Consider the following 24,414-nt stretch of genomic DNA (forward strand, 5'->3'; position numbering starts at 1 on the left):
ATCCGTCCTGATGCTAATTCACTACCGAGAGGAAGGAGATCCTCATATATGGGCGCACACATTGGCGGGGATTGAAAGATCAAATAGATATAGATATGACCAGCCAGCAAAGATCTGATCCCATGTACAGAGGCTTTACACTCCGTGTCTTCTCTTGCAGGGTATCCTTGGTCCATCAGGTCCTGTTGGCCCCCCTGGACCTCCTGGCTTACCGGTATGTTGATCTACATTTGCATAAATTCGGGGCTAGTATTTCCCCACTGGCAGGTAACAAGCAGCCTCCAGCCGAATGTCCTTGTATCACATCTTGTATCACGTGCACAAATGTAATGTGATTTCTCTTTCAGGGAGGAGCAGGCCCTAAAGGTGCTAAAGGATCATCAGTAAGTAGAAATCTTTGAGGCGTGAATGTTTCTTGTCCTGTTCCGCCTTTTCTTTGATGATATTAGTGTCTTTTTTGTCTTCTCCATGTTTTCATTCTCTCTAAACCTTTCCTGTTTTTTTCAGGGTCCAACTGGTCCAAAGGGTGAAACTGGTACTCCTGGTCCACCAGGACCTCCAGTAAGTGAAGCTTTCTTTCCAGAGCCCTGGACTCCACTGGTTAAGTAGAGAGTTAATATTAATAATTCTGGTTTCCTCTCCAGGGTCCCCCAGGTGAAGTGATACAACCACTGCCAGTCCAGTCCTCAAAGAGAACCAAGCGTAATATTGATGCCAGCCAGGTGGTTGATGAAGGAAACGCAGATAATAACTACATGGACTATGCCGACGGCATGGAGGAAATATTTGGTTCTCTGAACTCTTTAAAACTGGAAATTGAACAGATGAAACACCCACTAGGCACAAAGGGTAACCCAGCAAGAACCTGCAAAGACTTACAGCTATGTCACCCCGACTTTCCTGATGGTAAGTACAATGGGCACTGATTCCAACCATTACCCAAAATGCAGGGAAATCTGTGGAAGGAGCAGCCCTAGACCACACAATGCCACTGTGGCATGGAGGCACACAGAGGCCGGTACTGTGTTGTCATACAATGCTTTGTCTATTTCCATGTGTGAAGCAAAGCCCCGAACATGCGGCATGTCATTAAGTTTGTGCACAATAATGTAGAATGGAAAAAAAATGAAATAAGTGTTATTCGCAAGATAGTGAGTTATCGCTAGGTTGTCTGCTCAACTATTCTCAAACTGCTCAAATTAAAGACCAGAAATCCCAAAGATCCACACACCAAGCCTCTGCCAGCAAAGATGAAGCATAGAGACAAAACTGAGAATTCTTAGCAATGGAGGATATGGCCAGCAATTGCTCCGTGCACACATGGGCCGCTCACATCCTCATCATGCTTCTTCTTGTTCTAGGTGAATATTGGATTGACCCGAACCAAGGCTGCTCTCGAGACTCTTTCAAGGTGTACTGCAATTTCACAGCGGGAGGGGAGTCCTGTATATTTCCTGACAAGAAGTCTGAAGGAGTAAGTGGTGAAGGATGGCTTAGAATTTGGCATGATAATCACTTGAATTGTCTGGCATGGGAAAGCTTGGGACATCAGACAATACTGTGCCGCCATTATTTTAAGATCACTTACGATAATTAATTGCAGGCTGTCTGCAGACGCTGTCTGCCGGCGGTATTGACTGCCTGTGCCTGATCAAAGCAGTGAGCTCCAGGATTGACAGATGATGGGTTAATAGCACTCATTCCCTCCATCGAGGATAGGACTCTGGAGCCGTATTACACGCATTGGTTATATGCTCAGTCCTGGTGACCCCATATATTCATATACTAGGGATACTGAACATGCCTGTGTTGTCAGAGCGTGCTGGGAGTTGTAGTTTCAGGACTCGTGCTCAAGCTATTGTGGCTGTGTTACCCCAGCACCGTCTGACTAGTGAGAAGTTTGGCTGAACTTTGTGAACTGTTGGAGGAGACTCTTAGTGACCCTGTGCCGCTGGGGGCGATATATTGACAGGCGAGTGTAGTGTGGGGTCATTAGATGGAAGAATTACTGCAGAATTAGGCTTTTCTTTTAAGTCTCCTCCAGACTATTGATATGGATTGCAATAGCTAAGAACAGAGGTTTAACGCCTCCAGGAGAAATGGATCTGTGTGTGAGTGCTTGTCAGCATTCGCCTCTTCTTTATTTAATACCTTTGTCCATTATGTCATTTTTTTAGCTGAGGGTCTGTTCACTTCTGTGTTGGAGTTTTCGCTTGGTTCCATTGTGCAATAAATTTGCCAGTGCCTAAATGGAAGCCACAACGCAGATGTGAACAGAGCCGTAATGTAATCTTACAGAGCCGCCGTATGAATATGGTCAGTTTTACCTGCAATAAGTAAACCCCATTTACTCTACTGTAACATTAACCTGTCACTGGCCAGGCTGCACATGACTGTAGTCTATCTTATGTGTGACTTTTACTACAGCCAATAAATAAGTTGTAGTGAATACAGGAACCAGGAAAGCGTTGTCTCCCTTACCACATACAGACGCTGGGTAATGTGACTAGTTTCCCCTGAAGGCCTGTACGGCACCATTAGGGGTATCTGTTGTGATCCGTCCGTATAACTTTCTGTTTCTTCCTATCCTTCCATTCTGTATCAGGCTAGAATTACGTCCTGGCCCAAAGAGAATCCAGGCTCGTGGTTCAGTGAATTCAAGCGGGGTAAACTGGTAAGATTCAGCTGTAACTCATGTCGTATTTTACAGAATAGAATGGCTCGTTGGCCCAAAGAGCTGCCTGGTACATGGTATAGTCATTACAAGCGGGGCTCTATGGTAAGTGGCTAACCCGGCCTCCAGTGTTAACCAGAGCAGCCTGCTTCGGTTATGGCCAAACACTCTGCATGTGGAACTAACACTGGTCATGGGGAAATGGTGTCTGCGGATGACAAAGAAAACCAATTTAAGGTGGAACCAAGAAAACAAGGTTGGTTGTAATCTAAATCTAAGTAAAGACACGGCTGTCGGTCCTTTACCCCATGAGAGCCGAGCAATGACAGCGAAGGGACAGAGACCGATGAGCATAGAACACCACGAGCCGCAATTCACGACAAAAGAGGATATCACCCAATATTAATTGCCTGCTCGTAGCCCATAAACCACATAGACATTCAACTCAAACACCAGCGAGTGAAATTCAGGAGGTAGGATCAGACACTACCTGAGGTCATGTCCACCTTAAAAGACTGTTTCCTCCTGGAAAGCACGGTCTTTGGTGCGGCTACTGTGCTAATCCCGCAATGTCTTTCTATAGAGGATGTCAGTGTGTTGGATGCATAAGGACATCAACTCTGCCCCCTGTTTTGGGTACCTATGATTTCTTCATGATGACAAAATTAGGAAATGGCCCCATAGTAAATGTGAGGAGGTTTATATGCTTCAGCCGCCGCTAGAACTGTACCTTGCATACTGTCAGCCTACTTTCTGCTGCCTCATTGCCTACAAGTTTCCTCCGGAGGTCATGTTTCGGGATTTTCTCAGTAGGGTGATCCTATGTACCCACGGCCTGTGTCCCAGGCTTCGGTATACATCTACTCTTTGGTTATCCAATCCATTAGAGAATCCCTGCTTAGCTCAGTAGCTGTTCATGCAAGAGCAAAGGAGACAGCAGAACTTTGATTTGCAGCTCTGGCAGTACCTGGAGCAGAGTAGAAGATATGATGCAAAATCAGCTACAATCAAAGCCACTGAGCACCATGCAAAGATATAATGTGACACCACTGACATCACATTACATCTTACATGATTTAGATTACATAACAAATGCAGCACTGTCCTTAGTTAACGGGTACATCCTGCTTATTCCCTTTAATAAGCATGGGCAGCATTTAAGTGACTGGTTCCTTTCCAGGTCCGGGTTCAAAAAACATGTGAATAAGTCTTGATACTTGTATTAAAGAAACATTTCTACTTTATTATTAAAAATAGTCCTCTCTGAAGCCAGCAGTATCCTTAGATCTGAGCCCCTCCATATTGCACCAGTGCAGTCAGCAGGACAACTGCCTTATTTTCCAAAGTGGGCACATGGCAATACAGCAGCGGGCCCTGCAGTGTAAAAGGAGGCGGTCTTCCTAGTTTGATAGTCATGGAGAAGCGACAAGCACCTCTGCTCCCTCCTCTGCTTTCAATATCATAGGTACTCAGCACAGCTCAGGGTGGCTGCTTTGAAGTAGAAAACTTTGCAGCTCTTGCTGGCATCATTGCCGCTCCGTGTCTTAACTTCACAGCCTCTGTCAAGTCTTCTCTCTCTCTCTATTTTTTTTTGTACATGTCAATTTCTTTGCTATAGAGCGATTTCACATAATCCCCCACTTCATTCTCAGCCCCTAAGAGCTTTCTGCTTGGATACAGAAGTTGAATGAACTGCAGGTACTGAGGATCATGGTTTAAAGAAACAGCTACCAACACGTATGGAAGTGAGACCAGAGAGGAGCCTGTGACTCGCATTCGTCTCCTCGACATGAGGCTTCATACTAATAATCACCCTCCAAATGACTATAGATAAGATATGGCTTTTTTTTTTTATAACAGAAGTATATACAGGGACCAGACCTTCCGCAAATGGAAACTTTTTTTGTCTTCATAAGATTAATGAGCCTCTGGGTCTGACTGAGGTGTGTGGCTGTAGTCGTGCACACTATGCGCGCACTGCAAACTCCAGGGATGTTGCTTCTCATGTGTTGTTAGCTGAGTCTATGCTTGCATGCTGCTCTTTTCTGTTCAGTCCTCTTCTTTCTCAGGCAGCAGAACGGTCCCAGAGTGGTTTGTATAGATTTTCCTATTAATGGATTGTTATGTGATGCTCTGTATAGTGTATATGCTATGTTATATATTATCTACTGTCAGAATCCATGTTGACCCAACTGAAGAGTATTATAACCTCTACTAATCACTAGAACGAAGTGGCACCGGCACTGAGCTTTTTTCAGAGACCGCATTTCGGTGACTGATAGTGGTGATATCATCATTGCTCTGTCAGCTTTCGATGGGGGAGAGTTTCTACACCTCCAATATACAGTCATGTTGAAACATACAGTTTTGTGCAAAAGTCTTAGGTGTGGATGAAATGCTACAAAGTAACAAGCTTCCAAAAGTAGAAATGTTAATAGATAAAACAAATTAATAAAATACAAAGTGACTGAAAAAAAGAGAAATTTAAATCTCATCAGTATCTTCTGCCCGCCCGTCACCTCCATCATCAGTATCTGGTGACCGCCTATCGCTTCCATCACTTCTTCTCGTCACTTGTACACAGATAATGGAAGAACTCAAAAGAAGGTTGTTGGAGCTCGTTGTTTGACTACAGAATACATTTGGAGTTAGTAAGATGCCTCCTCATGATCAGTGGCGTAACTAGAGTCTGATGGGCCCTGCTGCAAGGTTTGGACCGGGCCCCCCTCCATCCTGTTATATATGTTCCTCATCTTGGGATAGAATCTGATGGGCCCTGCTGCAAGGTTTGGACCGGGCCCCCCTCCATCCTGTTATATATGATCCTCTTCTTGGGATAGAATCTGATGGGCCCTGCTGCAAGGTTTGGACCGGGCCCCCCTCCATCCTGTTATATATGATCCTCTTGTTGGGATAGAATCTGATGGGCCCTGCTGCAAGGTTTGGACCGGGCCCCCCTCCATCCTGTTATATATGTTCCTCGTCTTGGGATAGAATCTAATGGGCCCCGCTGCAAGGTTTGGACCAGGTTCCCCTCCATCCTGTCATACATGTTCCTCATCTTGGGACCACTGCAAAATGTTCAGTTTGTCTGATTTTTCTCTTTATAGGTATATTTTGAAGTAAAATGGAAATTGTTCTTTTATTCTATAAACTTCTGACAACATGTCTCCGAAATTCCAAGCAATACATTTTGTATTTATTTTCTGAAAATGAGAAATGGTCAAAATAACAAAAAAATGCAGTGCTTGCAGACCTCAAATAATGCAAAAAAAACAAGTTCATAATCATTTAGAAACAACAATACTAATGTTTTAACTCGGGAAGAGATCAGAAATCAATTTTGTGGAATAACCATGATTTTTTTTTTAATCAAGTAGTTTTTATTTAAAAAAATTCACATTACAAAACAAGTCGATACAAACACCGAAATTAAACAGATTTTCCAATTCAATTTTTGTTTTCTTTTCCCCCCCTAAGTGACAACCCCAATCAAAATCCCAACAAATAACCATGATTTTTAATCACAGCTTTCATGCATCTTGGCAAGCTTTCCACCAGTCTTTCACACTGCTTTTGGGTGACCTTATGCCACTCCTGGTACAAAAATGTAAGTAGTTCTTCTTTGTTTGATGGCTTGTGACTATCCAGCTTCCTCTTGATTACATTCCAGAGGTTTTCAATGGGGTTCAGGTCTGGAGATTGGGATGGCCATGACAGGGATTTGATGGTGGTGGTCCTTCATCCACAACTTGATTGACCTAGCTGTGTGGCATGGCGCATTGTCCTGCTGGAAGAACCAGTCCGCAGAGTTGGGGAACATTGCCTGAACAGGATGAATCAACTGTTTTTCCACGATAATCTTGTATGCGGCTTGATTCATACGTCCTTCTCAAAGATTAACCTGCCCAGTTCCAGCCTTGCTGAAACATCCCCAGATCATCACTGATCCTCCACCAAATTCCACAGTGGGTGCAAGACACTGTGGCTTGTATGCCTCTCCGGGTCTCCATCTAACCATTAGATGACAAGGTGTTGGGCAAAGCTGAAAATTAGACTCATCATAGAAGATTACCTTATTCCAGTCCTCTATGGTCCAATCCTTATGGTCTTTGGCAAACTTCAGCCTGGCTCTCCTTTGCTTCTCATTGATGAAAGGCTTTTTTCTAGCTTTACATGACTTGAGCCCTGCCTCTAGGAGCCTGTTACAAACTGTTCTTGCCGTGCACTTCACCCCAGCTGCCATTTGCCATTCGTTTTGTAGGTCACTTGATGTCATCCTGCGGTTGCTGAGTGACATTCGAATAAGATGACGGTCATCCCGGTCAGTGGAGAGTCGTTTTCTCCCTCTGTCGGTCTGTGGCTTTATTGTCCCCAATATCTGCTGCTTGAGCTTGTTGTAATGGACTGCCGTCTTAGAAATTTTAAGGATGGAGGCAACATGACGCTCACTGTGTCCCTCTGCTAGTAAAGCCAGAATTGAGCCCTTCTTTTCCTCACTCAAGACTTTTCTTTTCAACTCCTTTGGCAAGGTTAAAAGTTATTTTTTCATCCCTATTACTTTTGGAATATTACTAGCACTTGTTTTGCCATCCAGCTTGTCCTATTGCAAGAGGATTGGGAACACCACAGCAGTGATTTTTATACTTTGCTTCGTTAAATGAGATTTGGTTCAGGTGATCACCTAATCAGTGCACATTAAGTAGAATGAGGTGCACTCTGGTTGGAATTCAACTGACACTAGAATGGAATGGCTGTCAGACATGTAGAGAAGCTGCATTTTATAAAACTGCAGTGGTCTCTTAATTTTTGCCAGAGCTGTATATATCTGAAGATAAGGAACATATATAACAGGATGGCGTTGGGCCTGGTCCAAACCTTGCAGCAGAGCCCATCAGACTCTAGTTACGCCACTGATCATGAGGAGGCATCTGACTAGCTCCAAATTTATTCTGTAGTTGAACAATATATATATACACACACCCTATACTGGGCCCCATCCTGGTATATGCATGTAGAGTAGCTGCGGAGACACCATCAAGTGTTTCTCAACGCAAGCAGTGAATAGCCAGCCTTTCCCCGGGAAGGAACAACCATGGGAAGGGCAACATCCAATAAAGGAAAGCATCCAATACAGGAAAACCACCTATGCCAAGCATGGTATCCATCCACAGACAGCTGTTTCGGGGTTTTTGCCCCTCATCAGTGTGGAGTAGGAATCTGGCTATTAGGAGCAGTGCCTAATACAAAGGCTGTAAAGGCACAGATGATTGGCCTCGGGGAGACCAAAACATCCAACACCGCGGAGACACCATCACGTGTTTCTCAACGCAGTGATCCAGAACACTGCCCCCTTCTTTGTACAGAAGAGAGATTTGATGGGCTCTAAAAAGTCCAAAATTGTGAGATGTCTTTCAGAGGGATGCAGCAGTCTTGAACTTGCCAAACTTTTGAAGCGTGATCACCGAACAGTCAAGTGTTTCATGGCAAATAGCCAACAGGGTCGCTAGAAGCGTGTTGGGCAAAAAAGGCGCAAAATAACTGCCCATGAATTGAGGAAAATCAAGCGTGAAGCTGCCAAGATGCCATTTGCCACCAGTTTTGCCATATTTCAGAGCTGCAACGTTACTGGAGTAACAAAAAGCACAAGGTGTGCGATACTCAGGGACATGGCCAAGGTAAGGAAGGCTGAAAAACGACCACCTTTGAACAAAAAATGTAAGATAAAACGTCAAGACTGGGCCAAGAAATATCTTAAGACTGACTTTTCAAAGGTTTTATGGACTGATGAAATGAGAGTGACTCTTGATGGGCCAGAGGCTGGATCAGAAAAGGGCAGAGAGCTCCACTCCGACTCAGACGCCAGCAAGGTGGAGGTGGGGTACTGGTATGGGCTGGTATCATCAAAGATGAACTTGTGGGACCTTTTCGGGTTGAGGATGGAGTGAAGCTCAACTCCCAGACCTACTGCCAGGTTCTGGAAGACAACTTCTTCAAGCAGTGGTACAGGAAGAAGTTGGTATCATTCAAGAAAAACATGATTTTCATGCAGGACAATGCTCCATCACATGCCTCCAACTACTCCACAGCGTGGCTGGCCAGTAAAGGTCTCAAAGAAGAAAAAATAATGACATGGCCCCCTTGTTCACCTGATCTGAACCCCATAGAGAACCTGTGGTCCCTCATAAAATGTGACATCTACAGAGAGTGAAAACAGTACAACCTCTCGGAACAGTGTCTGGGAGGCTGTGGTGGCTGCTGCACGCAATGTTGCTCGTAAGCATATCAAGCAACTGACAGAATCTATGGATGGAAGGCTGTTGAGTGTCATCATAAAGAAAGGTGGCTATATTGGTGACTACTTTTTGGGGGGGTTGTTTTTGCATGTCAGAAATGTTTATTTCTAAATTTTCTGCAGTTATATTGGTTTACCTGGTGAAAATAAACAAGTGAGATGGGAATATATTTGGTTTTTATTAAGTTGCCTAATAATTCTGCACAGTAATAGTTACCTGCACAAACAGATATCCTCCTAAGATAGCCAAATCTAAAAAAAAAAACCCTCCAACTTCCAAAAATATTAAGATTTGATATTTATGAGTCTTTTGGGTTGATTGAGAACATAGTTGTTGATCAATAATAAAAATAATCCTCTAAAATACAACTTGCCTAATAATTCTGCACACAGTGTAGAATCATGGGGCCTCATAGCAGAAGTATAATGCATTCCCCATAGTCTTCCATAGTATAATGCGCCCCCATAGTCCTCCATATAGCATAATGCGTCTTCCATAAATAATGCACAGCGCATAGTCCTCCGTATACTATAAAGCACCCCCAGAGCCCTCCATATAGTATATTGTGCCCCCACAGTCCTCCATATAATATAATTCACCCTCCATAATCTTTCATATAATATAATGCTCAGCCAATAGTTCTCCATTTTAGTATAATACACACCCATTATCCTTCATACAGTATAATATAGAGCCCATACTCCTCCATACAGTATAATGCACCCCCCATAGTCCTCAATATAGTATAGTGCACCCCCATAGTCCTCCAAATAGTATGATACGCCACCATAGTCCTCCATATAGTATAATGCACCTCCATATAGTATAGTGTTCCCCCATCCATATAATATAATTCACCCTCCATAATCTTCCATATAATATATTGCACAGCCCATAGTCCTCCATAGTATAAAATGTGCCCCCCATAGTCCTCTATACAGTATAATGCACTCCATAGTCCTCCATATATGATGCACACCCCATAGTCCTCCCTCTACTATAAGGCACAGCCCATGTGGCCACTGTGGAGTCACTGATCTAAAATAAATAAATACTCACCTTCCGTTCGCTTCCCCACCACATGGCATGCTCTTCTGGAACCAGCAGCTGACTTCAGCATGCAAGCGACGGGAGGGCATGACATCACTGCCATGCACCGCCAGACATGTGCAAGAACGAACATCCAGTTGAACATACTGCTGGCGTCGGTAGGCCCCCATCCGCACGCACCTGCTCATGATATTACATGATGGGTAAGTATCTGCCTGGATTTCTCAGTACTGGGGACACTAAAAAAATGGCCAATATGGAGGACTGTAAACCCAGCTGTCGGCCAAGGAAATTTCTACATCAGTAGTAAGGACGAGGAGTCTTGGAAGTGATGATCCGGCCCCCCAGAGACCTAATTTCACATAATCCAGTCTGTCTGGGATCACATGAAGAGACAGAAGGATCTGAAAAGCCTTATACATAGAAGATCTGTGATCACTTCTACAAGATGTTTGGAAGAACCTCCTGGCGAATTCCTCCACAAGCTTTGTACAAGTTAGGAGAAGAAGTGATGAAGGCGATGGATTATCACACTAAATTCATACATGGGGTATCACACTAAACATTTTATTACCATAATTGATAAATAAAATTAACTATTAACACTTATTTTCTTACTCTGAAGCATTCTTTCCACACCTGCCTAAAACTTTTGCACAAATACTGATGAAAGATTCTCACTAGTGTTGATACTGTGGTTGCTATAATATATTGTATATCCTGCCCTGAATCTGACAGCCTCACACATTCCAATCATGGACCGTGTTACACAGGTGTGTGAATGAGGCTTTAGCATGAGCAGGATTTACTGATTGCACCCATCTAAATATGACCGAAAATCTGAGCCTGCAAGTAAGCGTCGATTCTCAAACATAACTCAACTGGTCTAGATATTTAGGACTAAGGCAAGCATCTGTGGGCCACAGGATGCCCGTGCTCATGGAATCTGCATACATGCTAATTATTTGCTGTCTCTCAGGTTGCGCACATGGGCATGTGATGGCATCGCACCACTCACTTCCTGATCTGGAATTGTTCAGTGCCAAACAACCCCATGTGTGAGAGGTGTGATCGATGTCTTACACCGTCAGTTTTTACCCTGTAGATGTTTCTGATTTGTTTCAGCTGTCCTACGTGGATGCGGATGGCAATCCAGTTGGCGTTGTACAGATGACATTCCTGAGGCTTCTCAGCGCCTCCGCCAAGCAGAACATCACCTACAACTGCTTCCAGTCTGTAGCCTGGCATGACGCCACCACCAACAGCCATGACAAGGCGATCCGCTTCCTGGGCTCTAACGATGAAGAAATGTCCCATGACAACAACCCGTACATTCAGGCCATCATGGATGGATGCGCAGTAAGTGACTCAGCTCCATCTGTCTCATCTGATAGGAATCTGGTGCACCATTTACCGCTGTGACAGGTGATCAGATTGTTACAATGGCTGCCGGCGTCATGAGAGACATTGTTCTAGTGAGATGAAAGTCTCTGGATGTGAATGCAGCAGGGATACAGCAGTCTATTGATCTGCAACACAATGTCAGGCTGCAGTACACAATACCAGACGAGTATTATTAGTTCTGACACAAAAAAACCAAAACCATTTATCAACAGGAAAAGAATCCAGAGCCGTGGAGACTCCGGGGCACATTATATCATTAATATGGATTCTTCTTTTGAGACGGAGGAGACACGAGCAGTCACCTCAGTGGTCACAGGACACGGCTGAGGAATAACAGGAATCGTAGCTGTCTACTGCAGAAGGCATAGGAGCATGAGGAAAGAGGAGCTAGCATCAGTTTTCCTCTTATTCTGTTTTTTGTAAATCCGCCATACGGTTGAAGAGATATAGGCCTTTTTATGGCTTTTAGGGTATGTGCACACGTCTTTTAGGCGGCACAGCTCAGGAACCCGCCAGCAAAAATGCTAAAAGAATGAAGAAATGCCTTGTATTCTAAAATCCATTTCTGTGCACTTGTTCAGCGTTTTTTAGCCTCTTACAACCACTTAACTGTTAGCAAATTCACAACTTTCAAAATCTGAACAGTCCACTCATCCGGCGGCCGCTCACATCCCAACAGTCCCCTTTCTACCCATGATTTTTGTTTAGTTCTATCTGGTATGCTGAATGTTAACGGTGAAGCTAAAGTATAGCACTGGTAGGGCATGGATGAAGGGGGTGGTAAATTATTTGCTTACTTTTCTTGTATCGCTGTCTGTGTTTTGTATTTTTAATTAAGAGTTTTCCCAAGAAGAAAGTATATTTTAATTAACATGTTAAAAAAATGTTCCTGTGCTGAGATAATCTTATAAATGTGCCCCTGCTGAGTATTGTGTAATGGGTCATACTCGTTTGCGAGAAAAACAGACGAGTGCAATCCGAGAAAAAAATCGGATTCCTCTCTGACCAATGTTATTCAATGAGTTACATCTCATCTGCGATTTTTAATCTCAGCTGAAATCGGACTGAGAAAAAAATCTCAGCATGCTGCGATTTGCTGCATACCTTGCACGAGACGCACCAATGCAAGTCAATGGATGCAAGAAAAAAAACGCACAGCACTTGCACCAATGTCCTTTGAAAAGCCAGTAATTCATGTGAGGTGTACAGTAAAATGACACTGACAGGTTAGAATAGAATAGAAATATACAAATAGAATACACATTACGCAGTAACACACATATATATACACATATATATATATATATATATATATATATATATATATATATATATAGTGCACAGAAAGATAGAAGTAAAGCTGGTAATTCTTCTGCCGGCTTCTGTAAAATCACTGCAGGAGCCAACAGGATAGAAGAGATGGATTACATACAGTAAATACATATAGAATAGATAGATATATAGATGACAGTGACAAATACAATTAGCACAGTGTGTGTGCAAATTACTGGACATGTATTTAATTAATAAAAGATTATTGTAAGTTAAAAAATGGCGTGGGCTCCGGCGCAATTTTTCGCAACCAGCAGAGGGAAAGCCGACGAATGGGGGCAGATGTTTTTAGCCTGGAAAGGGGGTAATACCCATGGAGCTTCCCAGGCTATTAATATAAGCTCACAGCTATATACTTAGCTATTAAAATGGGGTACCACCAAAAAAATGACGTGGGCACCCCCAATAATTAACCCCTTTCTGCCATCAGACGGAATAGTATGTCCGATGGCAGAACTCCCGCTTTGATGAGGGCTCCGGCGGTGAGCCCGCATCAAAGCCGGGACATGTCAGCTGTTTTGAACAGCTGACATGTGCCCGCAATAGGTGCGGGCGGAATCACGATCCACACACGCCTGTTAACTAGTTAAATGCTGCTATCAAACTCTTACGGCGGCATTTAACAAGCGCATCCAGCCTGAAATACGCGCACCGCTGACCTTTTTTTACCACTTAGACACCAAACATGTCTAGGTTATTTTTTATCTATGAACTCGTAATGACCTGGAAAATCTTATTGGCAGGTCAGTTTTAGCATTTAGTGAACCTAGCAAAAAAGCCAAACCAAAAACAATTTTTGCAATTTCACCGCACCTTGAATTTTTTGCCCGTTTTCTAATACACGACATGGTAAAACCAATGGTGTCGTTCAAATGTACAACTCGTTCTACAAAAAATAAGCCCTCACATAGCCATATTGACAGAAAAATAAAAAAGTTATGGCTCTGGGAAGGAGGGGAGCGAAAAACGAAAACGCAAAATCGAAAAAAGCTCCTGTGGTTAAGGGGTTAATAACCAGCAAAGGCTATGCAGAAAGCTGTGGGATGATATTAATAGCCTAGGAAGGGGCCATGGATATTTGCCCCCCTGGCTAAAAACATCAGCACTCAGCTGCCCCAGAAAAGATGCGCCAATTCCGACACTTAGCCTCGCTCTTCCCACTTGCCTGTAGCGGTGGCAAGTGGGGTAGTAGTTGTGGGGTTGATGTCACCTTTGTATTGTAAGGTGACATCAAGCCCACGGCTTAGTAATGGAGAGGTGTCAATAAGACACCTATCCATTACTAATCCTATAATTGTTACATGTTAAATAAAGACACAGCCAGAATAAAGTATGTGTATATATACATATATATATATATATATATATATATATATATATATATATATATATATATATACACATATATATATATATACTGTATATATATATATATATATATATATATATATATATATATATATATATATATATATACAGTACAGATCAAAAGTTTGGACACACCTTCTCATTTAAAGATTTTTCAGTATTTTCATGACTATGAAAATAGTACATTTACACTACAGGCATCAAAACTATGAATTAACACATGTGGAATTAAATATACTTAACAAAAAAGTGTGAAACAACTGAAATTATGTCTTATATTCTAGGCTCTTGAAAGTAGCCACCTTTTGCTTTGATGACTGCTTTGCACACTCTTGGTATTCTCTTGATGAGCTTCAAGAGGTAGGAGGATCTTGAAGGAGTTCCCAGAGATGCTTAGCACTTGTTGGCCCTTTTGCCTTCACTCTGCGGTCCAGCTCACCCCAAACCATCTCGATTGGGTTCAGGTCTGGTGACTGTGGAGGCCAGGTCATCTGGAGTAACACCCCATCACTCTCCCTCTTGGTCAAATAGCCCTTACACAGCCTGGAGGTGTGTTTGGGGTCATTGTCTTGTTGAGAAATAAATGATGGTCCAACTAAACGCAAAGCGGATGGAATAGCATGCCGCTGCAAGATGCTGTGGTAGCCATGCTGGTTCAGTATGCCTTCAATTTTGAATAAATCCCCAACAGTGTCACCAGCAAAACACCCCCACACCATCACACCTCCTCCTCCATGCTTCACGGTGGGAACCAGGCATGTAGAGTCCATCCGTTCACCTTTTCTGCATCGCACAAAGACACGGTGGTTGGAACCAAAGATCTCAAATTTGGACTCTCAGACCAAAGCACAGATTTCCACTGGTCTAATGTCCATTCCTTGTGTTCTTTAGCCCAAACAAATCTCTTCTGCTTGTCGCCTGTCCTTAGCAGTGGTTTCCTAGCAGCTATTTTACCATGAAGGCCTGCTGCACAAAGTCTCCTCTTAACAGTAGTAGAGATGTGTCTGCTGCTAGAACTCTGTGTGGAATTGACCTGGTCTCTAATCTGAGCTGCTGTTAACCTGCGATTTCTGAGGCTGGTGACTCGGATAAACATATCCTCAGAAGCAGAGGTGACTCTTGGTCTTCCTTTCCTGGGGCGGTCTTCATGTGAGCCAGTTTCTTTGTAGTGCTTGATGGTTTTTGCCACTGCACTTGGGGACACTTTCAAAGTTTTCCCAATTTTTTGGACTGACTGACCTTCATTTCTTAAAGTAATGATGGCCACTCGTTTTTCTTTACTTAGCTGCTTTTTTCTTGCCATAATACGAATTCTAACAGTCTATTCAGTAGGCCTATCAGCTGTGTATCCACCAGACTTCTGCACAACACAACTGATGGTCCCAACCCCATTTATAAGGCAAGAAATCCCACTTATTAAACCTGACAGGGCACACCTGTGAAGTGAAAACCATTCCCGGTGACCACCTCTTGAAGCTCATCAAGAGAATGCCAAGAGTGTGCAAAGCAGTCATCAAAGCAAAAGGTGTCTACTTTAAAGAACCTAGAATATAAGACATATTGTCAGTTGTTTCACACTTTTTTGTTAAGTATATAATTCCACATGTGTTAATTCATAGTTTTGATGCCTTCAATGTGAATGTACAATTTTCATAGTCATGAAAATACTGAAAAATCTTTAAATGAGGTGTGTCCAAACTTTTGGTCTGTACTGTATATATATGTATGTGTGTGTGTTTTGACAAATATTTCCCTTGAAAACGATGTGTAAATGACAGAGAACTGCTGTATGTAAAAGCTCATGTTAAAACCGCATTGCAATCGGATAGCAATCGCAATTAACTTGGATGTAAATCGGATGCTAGTTGTGAAAATCGCATTGTACTCGCATGGCACTCGTCCGTTTTTTCGGTCCAGATTATGGAACTTTGTTTTTTCTCACTTATTGGTATGAGCCCTAATGGTGTAATGACTGTGTCTGACCATACAAAACATGGTCTGATAATACCACATCTCCTAGGCAGGGGGGAAGCAAAAGACTATACAGACAGGATAGCACTGGATCACAGCTGATTCTTTTTGTGAGGCAAAACATTTCACTGCCTGTTTTTAAACAATGTTTTACCTCTAGAGAAAAAATCAGCTGTGATCCCATGCTGCAATGTCTGTATACTCATTAGCGTCCTTCCCTGTCCAGGAGCTGTGGTATGATCAGACACATTCGTTACAAAGCACATAGCAGGGGCACATTTAGGATTATCTCAGCACAGGAACAGTCTTTAAACACATCCAATTGTGGAACTTATTACTATTCAAAGATCTGTTGATTAAAAATAACTTTGTGGGAAACCACCTTTAACTCAAACTCCTTTAATAAGAGGATTAGTGGTTTACTATGGAGCGTTAACTTGCAGAACCTGCAGAAGTGAATGGGGGTGATATAAATGGCTTCATTTACACACTCTGGAAATCTGGGTAACATTAGTCCCTCTGCACCCCCCCCCCCCGCCCACAGGGGTTATCAGCCAGAGACCCCATTACCCAAATCTCTATGAAACCCAACTTTCTTAAAGCTGCCACATTGCTGGGGAACCTGCTTGGTAACCAATGTAAAGTAAAATGTTGAAGCAAATTTACAGATTTTTGCATTCATTCATAGAGCGGACCCCACATACTGTAGATTCATACGTATTTCTTATGTGTGATCGAAGTTCTGACTTTTTTTTTTCTTTCTCGACCTCCCTTAGTCTAAGAAGGGCTCCCAGAAGACCATACTGGAGCTGAACACTCCCAAGGTGGAGCAAGCCCCTATAGTGGATCTAATGTTTAATGACTTTGGAGACCCAACACAAAAATTTGGCTTTGAAGTGGGACCAGTGTGTTTCCTAGGCTAAAAAATAAACTCTTAAATAAAGAAAACTAAAAAAAAATTTTTTAAAAGAAATATACGTAAGTACACTTTTTGTTGAGAAAAGAGGCCAATAGCATAAGAGAACGCCACGTTTCCAAATCAGCAACCTTGAAACCTCATCACAGCCTATTACTTGTCTCACATGCACGTTCTTCAGCTGGGGCAAAAATGGCCTGAACCCGCCCAATCTGCCTGGCATCCCGGGAGTGGACCACCAACCTATTAAACAAAGAGAAAACCACTGGGTACCAGCGGCCTTGGGATCACATGACCTAAACAGCATCACATGACAATCATTAGAAGCACATGACGGATCTGCTCCCAGATACACAAACCTCCTCAGCACAGACGGGAAGCAAACGGCCACATGTGACGGAGATGCCTGAACATCATATTCCACTTTCAGGCCACTTTGAACCAGAAAAGGCAATCCTCCTCCTCGTTTCTCAGTTTCCTAATGAAAGCAATCATCCCTGGGCATATGGTGCCCGCTTGTCCCTTGTATTAAAGGTGCTTATATTTTTGTATGTAATTATTTCTATTGTATATTATTGTTATTTTTTTTGTTTTAATGATAAAAGAAGTTGCCTTTCTCTAAGCTTTATCGCCTGCCTGTGACCTGGAGCAAAGTCATGGCAGATATTTTATAGATTTCTATAAACACAGATTTCAGTTTACAACGTGGGCTGCGCTCCTGTGTTATCTCCATCTTTATGTAACTGCAGTTTAGGGACAATTTTTGGTTGAGAAAGTTGCTAGAAACTAAAGTGCCAGGGATTTACAGTCTATGCAAAGTAAACGATTACCCCAAAACACCGCGAACCCGCACAGCATAAGAAAGCAGCTGTGGACTGTGACTAAGCCACTGCTAGCGACTCAGACGCTGATTACACATTGTATAGAATGGAGAGATTAGCAGGAAATATTTCTGTAATTGATGAAACACGTACGCCTTTAATAATCCGGCTGGCTGATCAGAAAGCAAATCTGAAAACATTTGGGGTATTGTGACGGGAGCGCCGGCTGACGAGACGCTTGTACAGTATTATCACCTCCTTACTTTTACCTCCATGTTGCCTCGTCACAGGGTGGGAGATTGCCTGTAATCTTGTCAGAAATCGGTGCTATGTTCAGTTTTTCCTGTGGTGCTACTTTTTGTTTTCCTCTGGAGGCGCTCCGCCACTCTTTCCTGTCAGACATATCCCACACTAATGCTAGCTGCCCGATATAATGCATGTTTCTTTTTGTATTCATTCAAAATGTAGATATGGCGTAATAATAAAAAACAAAAAAACAGAAAACTGAACGGTATTGTGGTAGCTTCCCATGTAGCCTTCTCCCTGTATGTAATAATCACTTGCTGATTGTGGTGCTAACTTATGTTGTTTGTTTTAAGTGTTGAAGATAAAAAAAATTTGTACTTTCTCATGTACTGCCCCCGAGCCCGAACGTGAGGCAGAGGCCAGAAAATGTGCCTACCAAACTGATTTCTATGGTTCCAAGTCCAGAGAACATTTCCATGACCAGCACTGTACTAGGCTGGAACAAGCGCACCAATTCAATAAAGTCAAAGGGACAACAAGCTTGAATTTGCCTCTTTTATGAAGTCTGAAATAATAAATCTGGTCTATGATCTTTCACCTCGTCATGTAGGTCGGTTGCACCCGGCTGTAGCACAACACATTTTAGAGTCCTTATCACATCCCAGACAGTCACCATAGAACTAAAAGGTGCTACCGTTATATTATCGCTGCGAGAAACCGGTTTTGGTAAATTCGCCTTGAATTTCTTTTCGAGACTGCTATTAAGTAGCAGGATGGTTAACAAAGCCATTATTAATAGGATTTCTTTTCATATTTTATTCAAATTTATTCTAAGTACATTGTTACCTGTGTATTCCAGTGAAAACGGCCTTTAGCTCCTCACGCATTACTACAATATTTCCTTTGCTGTAGAAGCTCAACTAGTTTCCAAATTTTTGATCTACGGTAATTTGATAAAACAAAGACAACAATCACCCCCAACATCTAGAACACATGTTCCTTTAGTTCACCCAAATTACTGAGTGACCAGACCTGTGAAGCCGGCAAGTGGAGTGTGGATGTGCAGCTCCGGTTAAGCGTGGGCTGTGATTTTATAGATTGGTGCTTCACACAATGTAATATGCAGATATAATAATAACTGAATGCAGTAGATGTTCCAGAAAGGAAGAAAAATGTTGGTGACATTACGTTTCTATGGATGGACCTGGGGTATGTCTGGGGGGGGGGGGGCTAAAAAAAGGATTTTCATTGTTATCTGTAATGTAATATTCCTTATGTATGCCAAATTTTCAAAAATACAAACTTTTTTTAAGTTATGTAAATTGGGTAAATTTTGTATTTCAGTGAATCTCATGCATCAAAATATGTAGATCTGATCCGACGATGTATAAGAAGAATTTCCTGAAGATTAGATTACAGTCTCATAGTTTACTAATTACGTAACCCACGTACAGAGAGCGATACACTGTGGAATATTGAATTCACATTCGTAATATAACCATTGACTATTCAGACATATTCCCGTCACGGGGGCGACTATTTAAGATAAATAAATTGTGGATGCTTTTTAGCAATGATATAAACAACCTAAAGTCCGTCTCTATTGCAGTCACCAGTGGGATTCTGTTTCGGTCATGTGATTATAATGATTTATTAACTATCTTTCCCTTCCACTCACATTCAGTATCTGTATGAAAATACATTTCATTTCCTTCCTGCTCCTAAAGAATATGATACTTTATCCTGTGTAATTTTTTTCTTGAAATTGTACCAATTATGACTTGAAAAATTATCAAATCAAGCAAGAAATATATCAGAATGAAATGTCTCTTACCCAAAACCTGTACTGCCCCCATAAGACTCATGCACATTTTTAAAGCAAGATGCCCTCAAGGGGATTTTTATATTTAAACCAGTGCAAGAAAAAGAAGTGTATTAGATATTTTTTGTTTTTAATAAATCAAGTTTACTGTTCGTACCTGGTTACTTGATGTGAATGTTTTTTTTTCCTTTTAGTATAATAAAGATATAATTTCTTTTTGTTCTCTGCTCCATGAGAATAAAACTCTGCAATTACTAAAAGAGTCTAAAGTCTAAATTATAGAAGAGCGGCCTCCAAAGGAGAATTAAAAAATGTATATTTTACTATTCAGTTTTTTATGGTCAAATTCGACATTCAATGATTGAGCCGACTGATTAACATCTGCATTATACTGAGGACACGTAACAGACCATTTTTCTATTTTCCGACTATTGCAATTAACTTACATTGTATGTGGAGCAAACACTCGACATCTTGAAGGGCACAAACCCTTTTAGGACTCGAGCATAATCCATTATCTTGAACAAACCTTTTAAAGGTCCTCCAGAATCTGCAGGATCCCATCCACCACACTTACCATATTCCAGTGTTGTGGGATTGGGTTTGCTGACATTGAAGATTCCCTTCTCCCATGCAGCAGCTTTTTTCTTTTGCACACTGGATGATCCAGGACAAGGCTCCTGGAGTTACTATAGGAGGCTGAAATGCTGCCTCCTGGAGGCCAGTTATTGGCACTGCAGAGCAGCACTTGATGTCTGAAGTTTTTGGTTCATTGTCTCTATCTACTCATTCCATTACTGCATCATGTTGGATCAGACAAGGGGCAGAGTCTCTGTCTGTTTATGCCCCCTGTGTCCAGAGCAGCAGTTGCAGACAAACAAATGTTCCTGTAGTGGAGGAGGTAAATGCAGCATGCCCCATCCCAGCAATCAAATCTGTGTTCTTGCTGAACGGTGTTATCCTGATCCATAAAGATTTCACTTATGAGGATGCAAAATTGGGCTGCAGTCAGAGGAACTTAGAATTGCAAAGTTTCATTCCTTTTGGGCTGTATAATAGGTGCAGGTTGGGACCCACGTATTTACAGGGCAGAATTGCTGGCTGCCGTACCGAGCCTGTGCAGACTAACCTGCGGCATTAGGCTCTGTTCAAGCCCTAACACCATACAACTGGAGTAAGCGCAGTTGTAGGCCTCCAATAGAAGCCAGTAGTGCAATCCATCAGGCATATGCATTTCTGCTCTGTACAGGAAAGTGCAGCAGCCTTCACTCCCATATGGTGAAACAACACAAAAAAAAAAACATCCCCCCACCCCGATAGCAGAAGCCGGGCTCCATCCCACTGCCCATGGGTTCCAATCCCAGAAAATGTGACATAACAGCAGTCATGAATCTTTATGCAGTGAAATGTATTTATCAAGCATTGTACGTCACACGACATGACTTTTGGATATGGGATGGACCCCACTCCTTCTTAAAACCACCATAACTACTGTAAACCTAGGTACTAAAATAAATACACAAAACACATTATTTTGGTTGTCAAAATGGCCACAGCTTTTATTCAAATCACAGGATTAAATAATCACAGTAGGAGTCAGGTGGAGTGCTAGTACATTGGGATTCACAAGTACTGCGATATCCCCATCTGTCTGACATACAGCACCAGGACAGACAGCCATAAAGGGGCGGCACGCACTGGCTTGCCATTCAAGCAGAGCCAGTAAACTTTCAGGGCACCAATGACCCTATTATCCTCACTCCTGTGCTTAACCACTGTGCCCGCCCCTGATTGATGTTACCATTACAACGTCCTTGAGGCTGGCCACCAAAGCCGAGCCTGCTCACCACCATGAGGTTTTACATCCTCTATTAGTTAAAATGAGTCCACCTTAACTTGTCTGCAACTTCCACCTGACTCCTAAACCACAAAGCCGTGACGGGTTAAATATTCCAAGTCTCATTTGACACCTTTTTTTTTTTTTTTATAAATAATTAAATCATTTTTGTAAACTTAAAAACTAGAAGTCCCTGCAAAAGCATTAATGGGACTAAACTTGGCAAACCCCCGACTCACAAAGAGTCATCCTACAGCGCTCAGGAGAGGAAAAACCCCCTGTGGAGGAAACCTCCAGGGAACCATGGCTGAAGGATTGCCCTTCCCTTGGGCTTAGAAGGTTACCACAAATAATAACTCTTTATAGCCAATATACAATTGAACATGGTACAAGATATACAATGACAAATTCAAAAATACAATAAAACATTTATCATTATACAAGCAATAATTAAAAAGTTTAAGGACAAAGATTATAAACAGGGCGGGAGGGCGGGTAATGTTTCATCCTGTCCATCCTGTGAGAGAAAGAGGGAAAGCCAGAGTTGCCTCCCCTATATAAGCCCCACCCTCCTCACAGTAATACACCAGGCACAAACATCTAAACTTCCTCTTAAAGCAACAACACTCTTGTTTAAAATCTACACCGCAATACAAACAAAAGCTGCAGGAGTTCTCGGTCCACCCATCCCCAAGTCATGTGCACCTCCATCTAGTCTCCGGTGGTTTCTTGACTTTTGGATATGGGATGGACCCCACTCCTTCTTAAAACCACCATAACTACTGTAAACCTAGGTACTAAAATAAATACACAAAACACATTATTTTGGTTGTCAAAATGGCCACAGCTTTTATTCAAATCACAGGATTAAATAATCACAGTAGGAGTCAGGTGGAGTGCTAGTACATTGGGATTCACAAGTACTGCGATATCCCCATCTGTCTGACATACAGCACCAGGACAGACAGCCATAAAGGGGCGGCACGCACTGGCTTGCCATTCAAGCAGAGCCAGTAAACTTTCAGGGCACCAATGACCCTATTATCCTCACTCCTGTGCTTAACCACTGTGCCCGCCCCTGATTGATGTTACCATTACAACGTCCTTGAGGCTGGCCACCAAAGCCGAGCCTGCTCACCACCATGAGGTTTTACATCCTCTATTAGTTAAAATGAGTCCACCTTAACTTGTCTGCAACTTCCACCTGACTCCTAAACCGCCACCAGCGAGGCCATTTGACACCTTGAATGGACTCGACCCCCATCTCCCATGCCTAATAAAGTCATCAACGAGTTCTGCATGCTATGGAAAGACTGTGCATATAAGTAACAAAATTCCAGGACTACAGATTAATTTTAACAATGCAACTACCAAGTTATGATCAATAATACGGTAACTACAGCAAAATAACAGCCGCTAAACATCCTGCAATGTGGATCCTATAATGGGCAATGCAGAAACTAAACCATAATAAAGGGGTAGCCACAGTCTGACTACCTGTATAATGACATCTGTCATGCCTCAAAAACTATTATACCGCATGTATTGTAGCCAGCTCTAATAACTCACTAATTCACAGATTTTAGTTCTAGAAACCACCATTACATACAGTTGCTGGGCTGTGTAGTAACCAATTCTTAAACCCTCTTACTATTACTACCCAAAAAGTGATGAGTGTATATAAAGAGAAAGATATTATAAACAAGGAGAAATTAAAAGCCATACACAATATAATATCAACATTATAACCGATCATTAAATAATTTAAACAATTTCTGTAATATTTGGACATAGTAAATGAAATAAGCCTATAGCAGAAAATTCTACAAAGGCATTATTAATAACCTTGCCACGCCATTGTTAATTGCTTTACAGGCATTTGATAACAAATACCATTAACCCTCTCCAACTGGGACAAAGGCATTGGGAATAGGCACATCGCCCTTCGTGTTAATGAACTTGATTTCTTCACCCTTAGCCGCTCCCACTGGCTCAAGGGCATTGATCGGGATGCACTTTATTACTTTTCCCTTAGTCACTCCCACTGACTCCAGGGCACCCATATTAGGTACATTGCTCTTCAGTTTAATTCCCCAGATTACTGCATTGTCCAGAGGACAACATTGAAAGAAACAAGAGTTGGTCAATATAAACAGTCAAAATCTGTGCCTCAGCATTCTCAAGTCACATGAAAAAAGAGAGCGTCCTTGAAGCTAACGATTGTATTGAAATGCATGCCTTTTTTTTTTAAGCTATTGTTCCTAGCTCATAGGACCCAATTTAATTTGTAGGCATGTAGAATATGATTGCCATGTCCACAGGGACTTTACCCTAACTGGGTCTTGTAGGATATAAATGCTTCTGGAGACCAGGGGGCCATACTGTGATGGTCACTCCTCCACACCAGGGGGCCATACCAAAGATGGCTACCCCTCCATACCAGGGGGTCATACTATGATGTACACCCCTCCATCCAGGGGTCATACCCGAGATGTTTACTCCTCCACACAAAGGGTCATACTATGATGAATACCCCCCTAAACAGAGGGTCCATACCTGAGATGGTTACCCCTACTGACCAAATCATAATTAGCTTCAAGGACCCACTAAAAAAGAAACAAATAAGTGCTTTTTTTTTTTTTTTTCTTTAATACCTTTATTAAAAACAAACATACAA

At 42.2% G+C, this 24,414-nt stretch overlaps 1 protein-coding gene and 1 long non-coding RNA gene across 3 annotated transcripts in view; one reads left to right on the plus strand and one right to left on the minus strand.

Annotated features, from left to right (window-relative positions):
• COL5A1 (collagen type V alpha 1 chain) overlaps nucleotides 1-20,056 on the plus strand; it is a 251,738-nt gene extending 231,682 nt beyond the window's left edge. Inside the window, exons 59-66 of one of the 2 annotated variants that reach the window (XM_077284776.1) lie at nucleotides 161-214; nucleotides 348-383; nucleotides 508-561; nucleotides 645-906; nucleotides 1,362-1,474; nucleotides 2,711-2,779; nucleotides 11,146-11,379; nucleotides 16,872-20,056. In XM_077284776.1, coding sequence (XP_077140891.1) covers nucleotides 161-214; nucleotides 348-383; nucleotides 508-561; nucleotides 645-906; nucleotides 1,362-1,474; nucleotides 2,711-2,779; nucleotides 11,146-11,379; nucleotides 16,872-17,018 — 969 coding nt within the window. In that variant the 3' untranslated portion in view covers nucleotides 17,019-20,056. Of the gene's footprint in view, nucleotides 1-160; nucleotides 215-347; nucleotides 384-507; nucleotides 562-644; nucleotides 907-1,361; nucleotides 1,475-2,605; nucleotides 2,675-2,710; nucleotides 2,780-11,145; nucleotides 11,380-16,871 lie in introns of both variants that reach the window. The other variant, XM_077284775.1, reaches the window with a different exon arrangement.
• Nucleotides 1-24,414, minus strand: part of LOC143805436 (uncharacterized) — a 513,942-nt gene that overhangs the window by 124,948 nt on the left and 364,580 nt on the right. The window lies entirely within an intron of this gene.

Source organism: Ranitomeya variabilis, chromosome 2 (assembly GCF_051348905.1).
Source record: "Ranitomeya variabilis isolate aRanVar5 chromosome 2, aRanVar5.hap1, whole genome shotgun sequence".
In the NCBI taxonomy this organism is placed as follows: Eukaryota; Metazoa; Chordata; class Amphibia; order Anura; family Dendrobatidae; genus Ranitomeya; species Ranitomeya variabilis.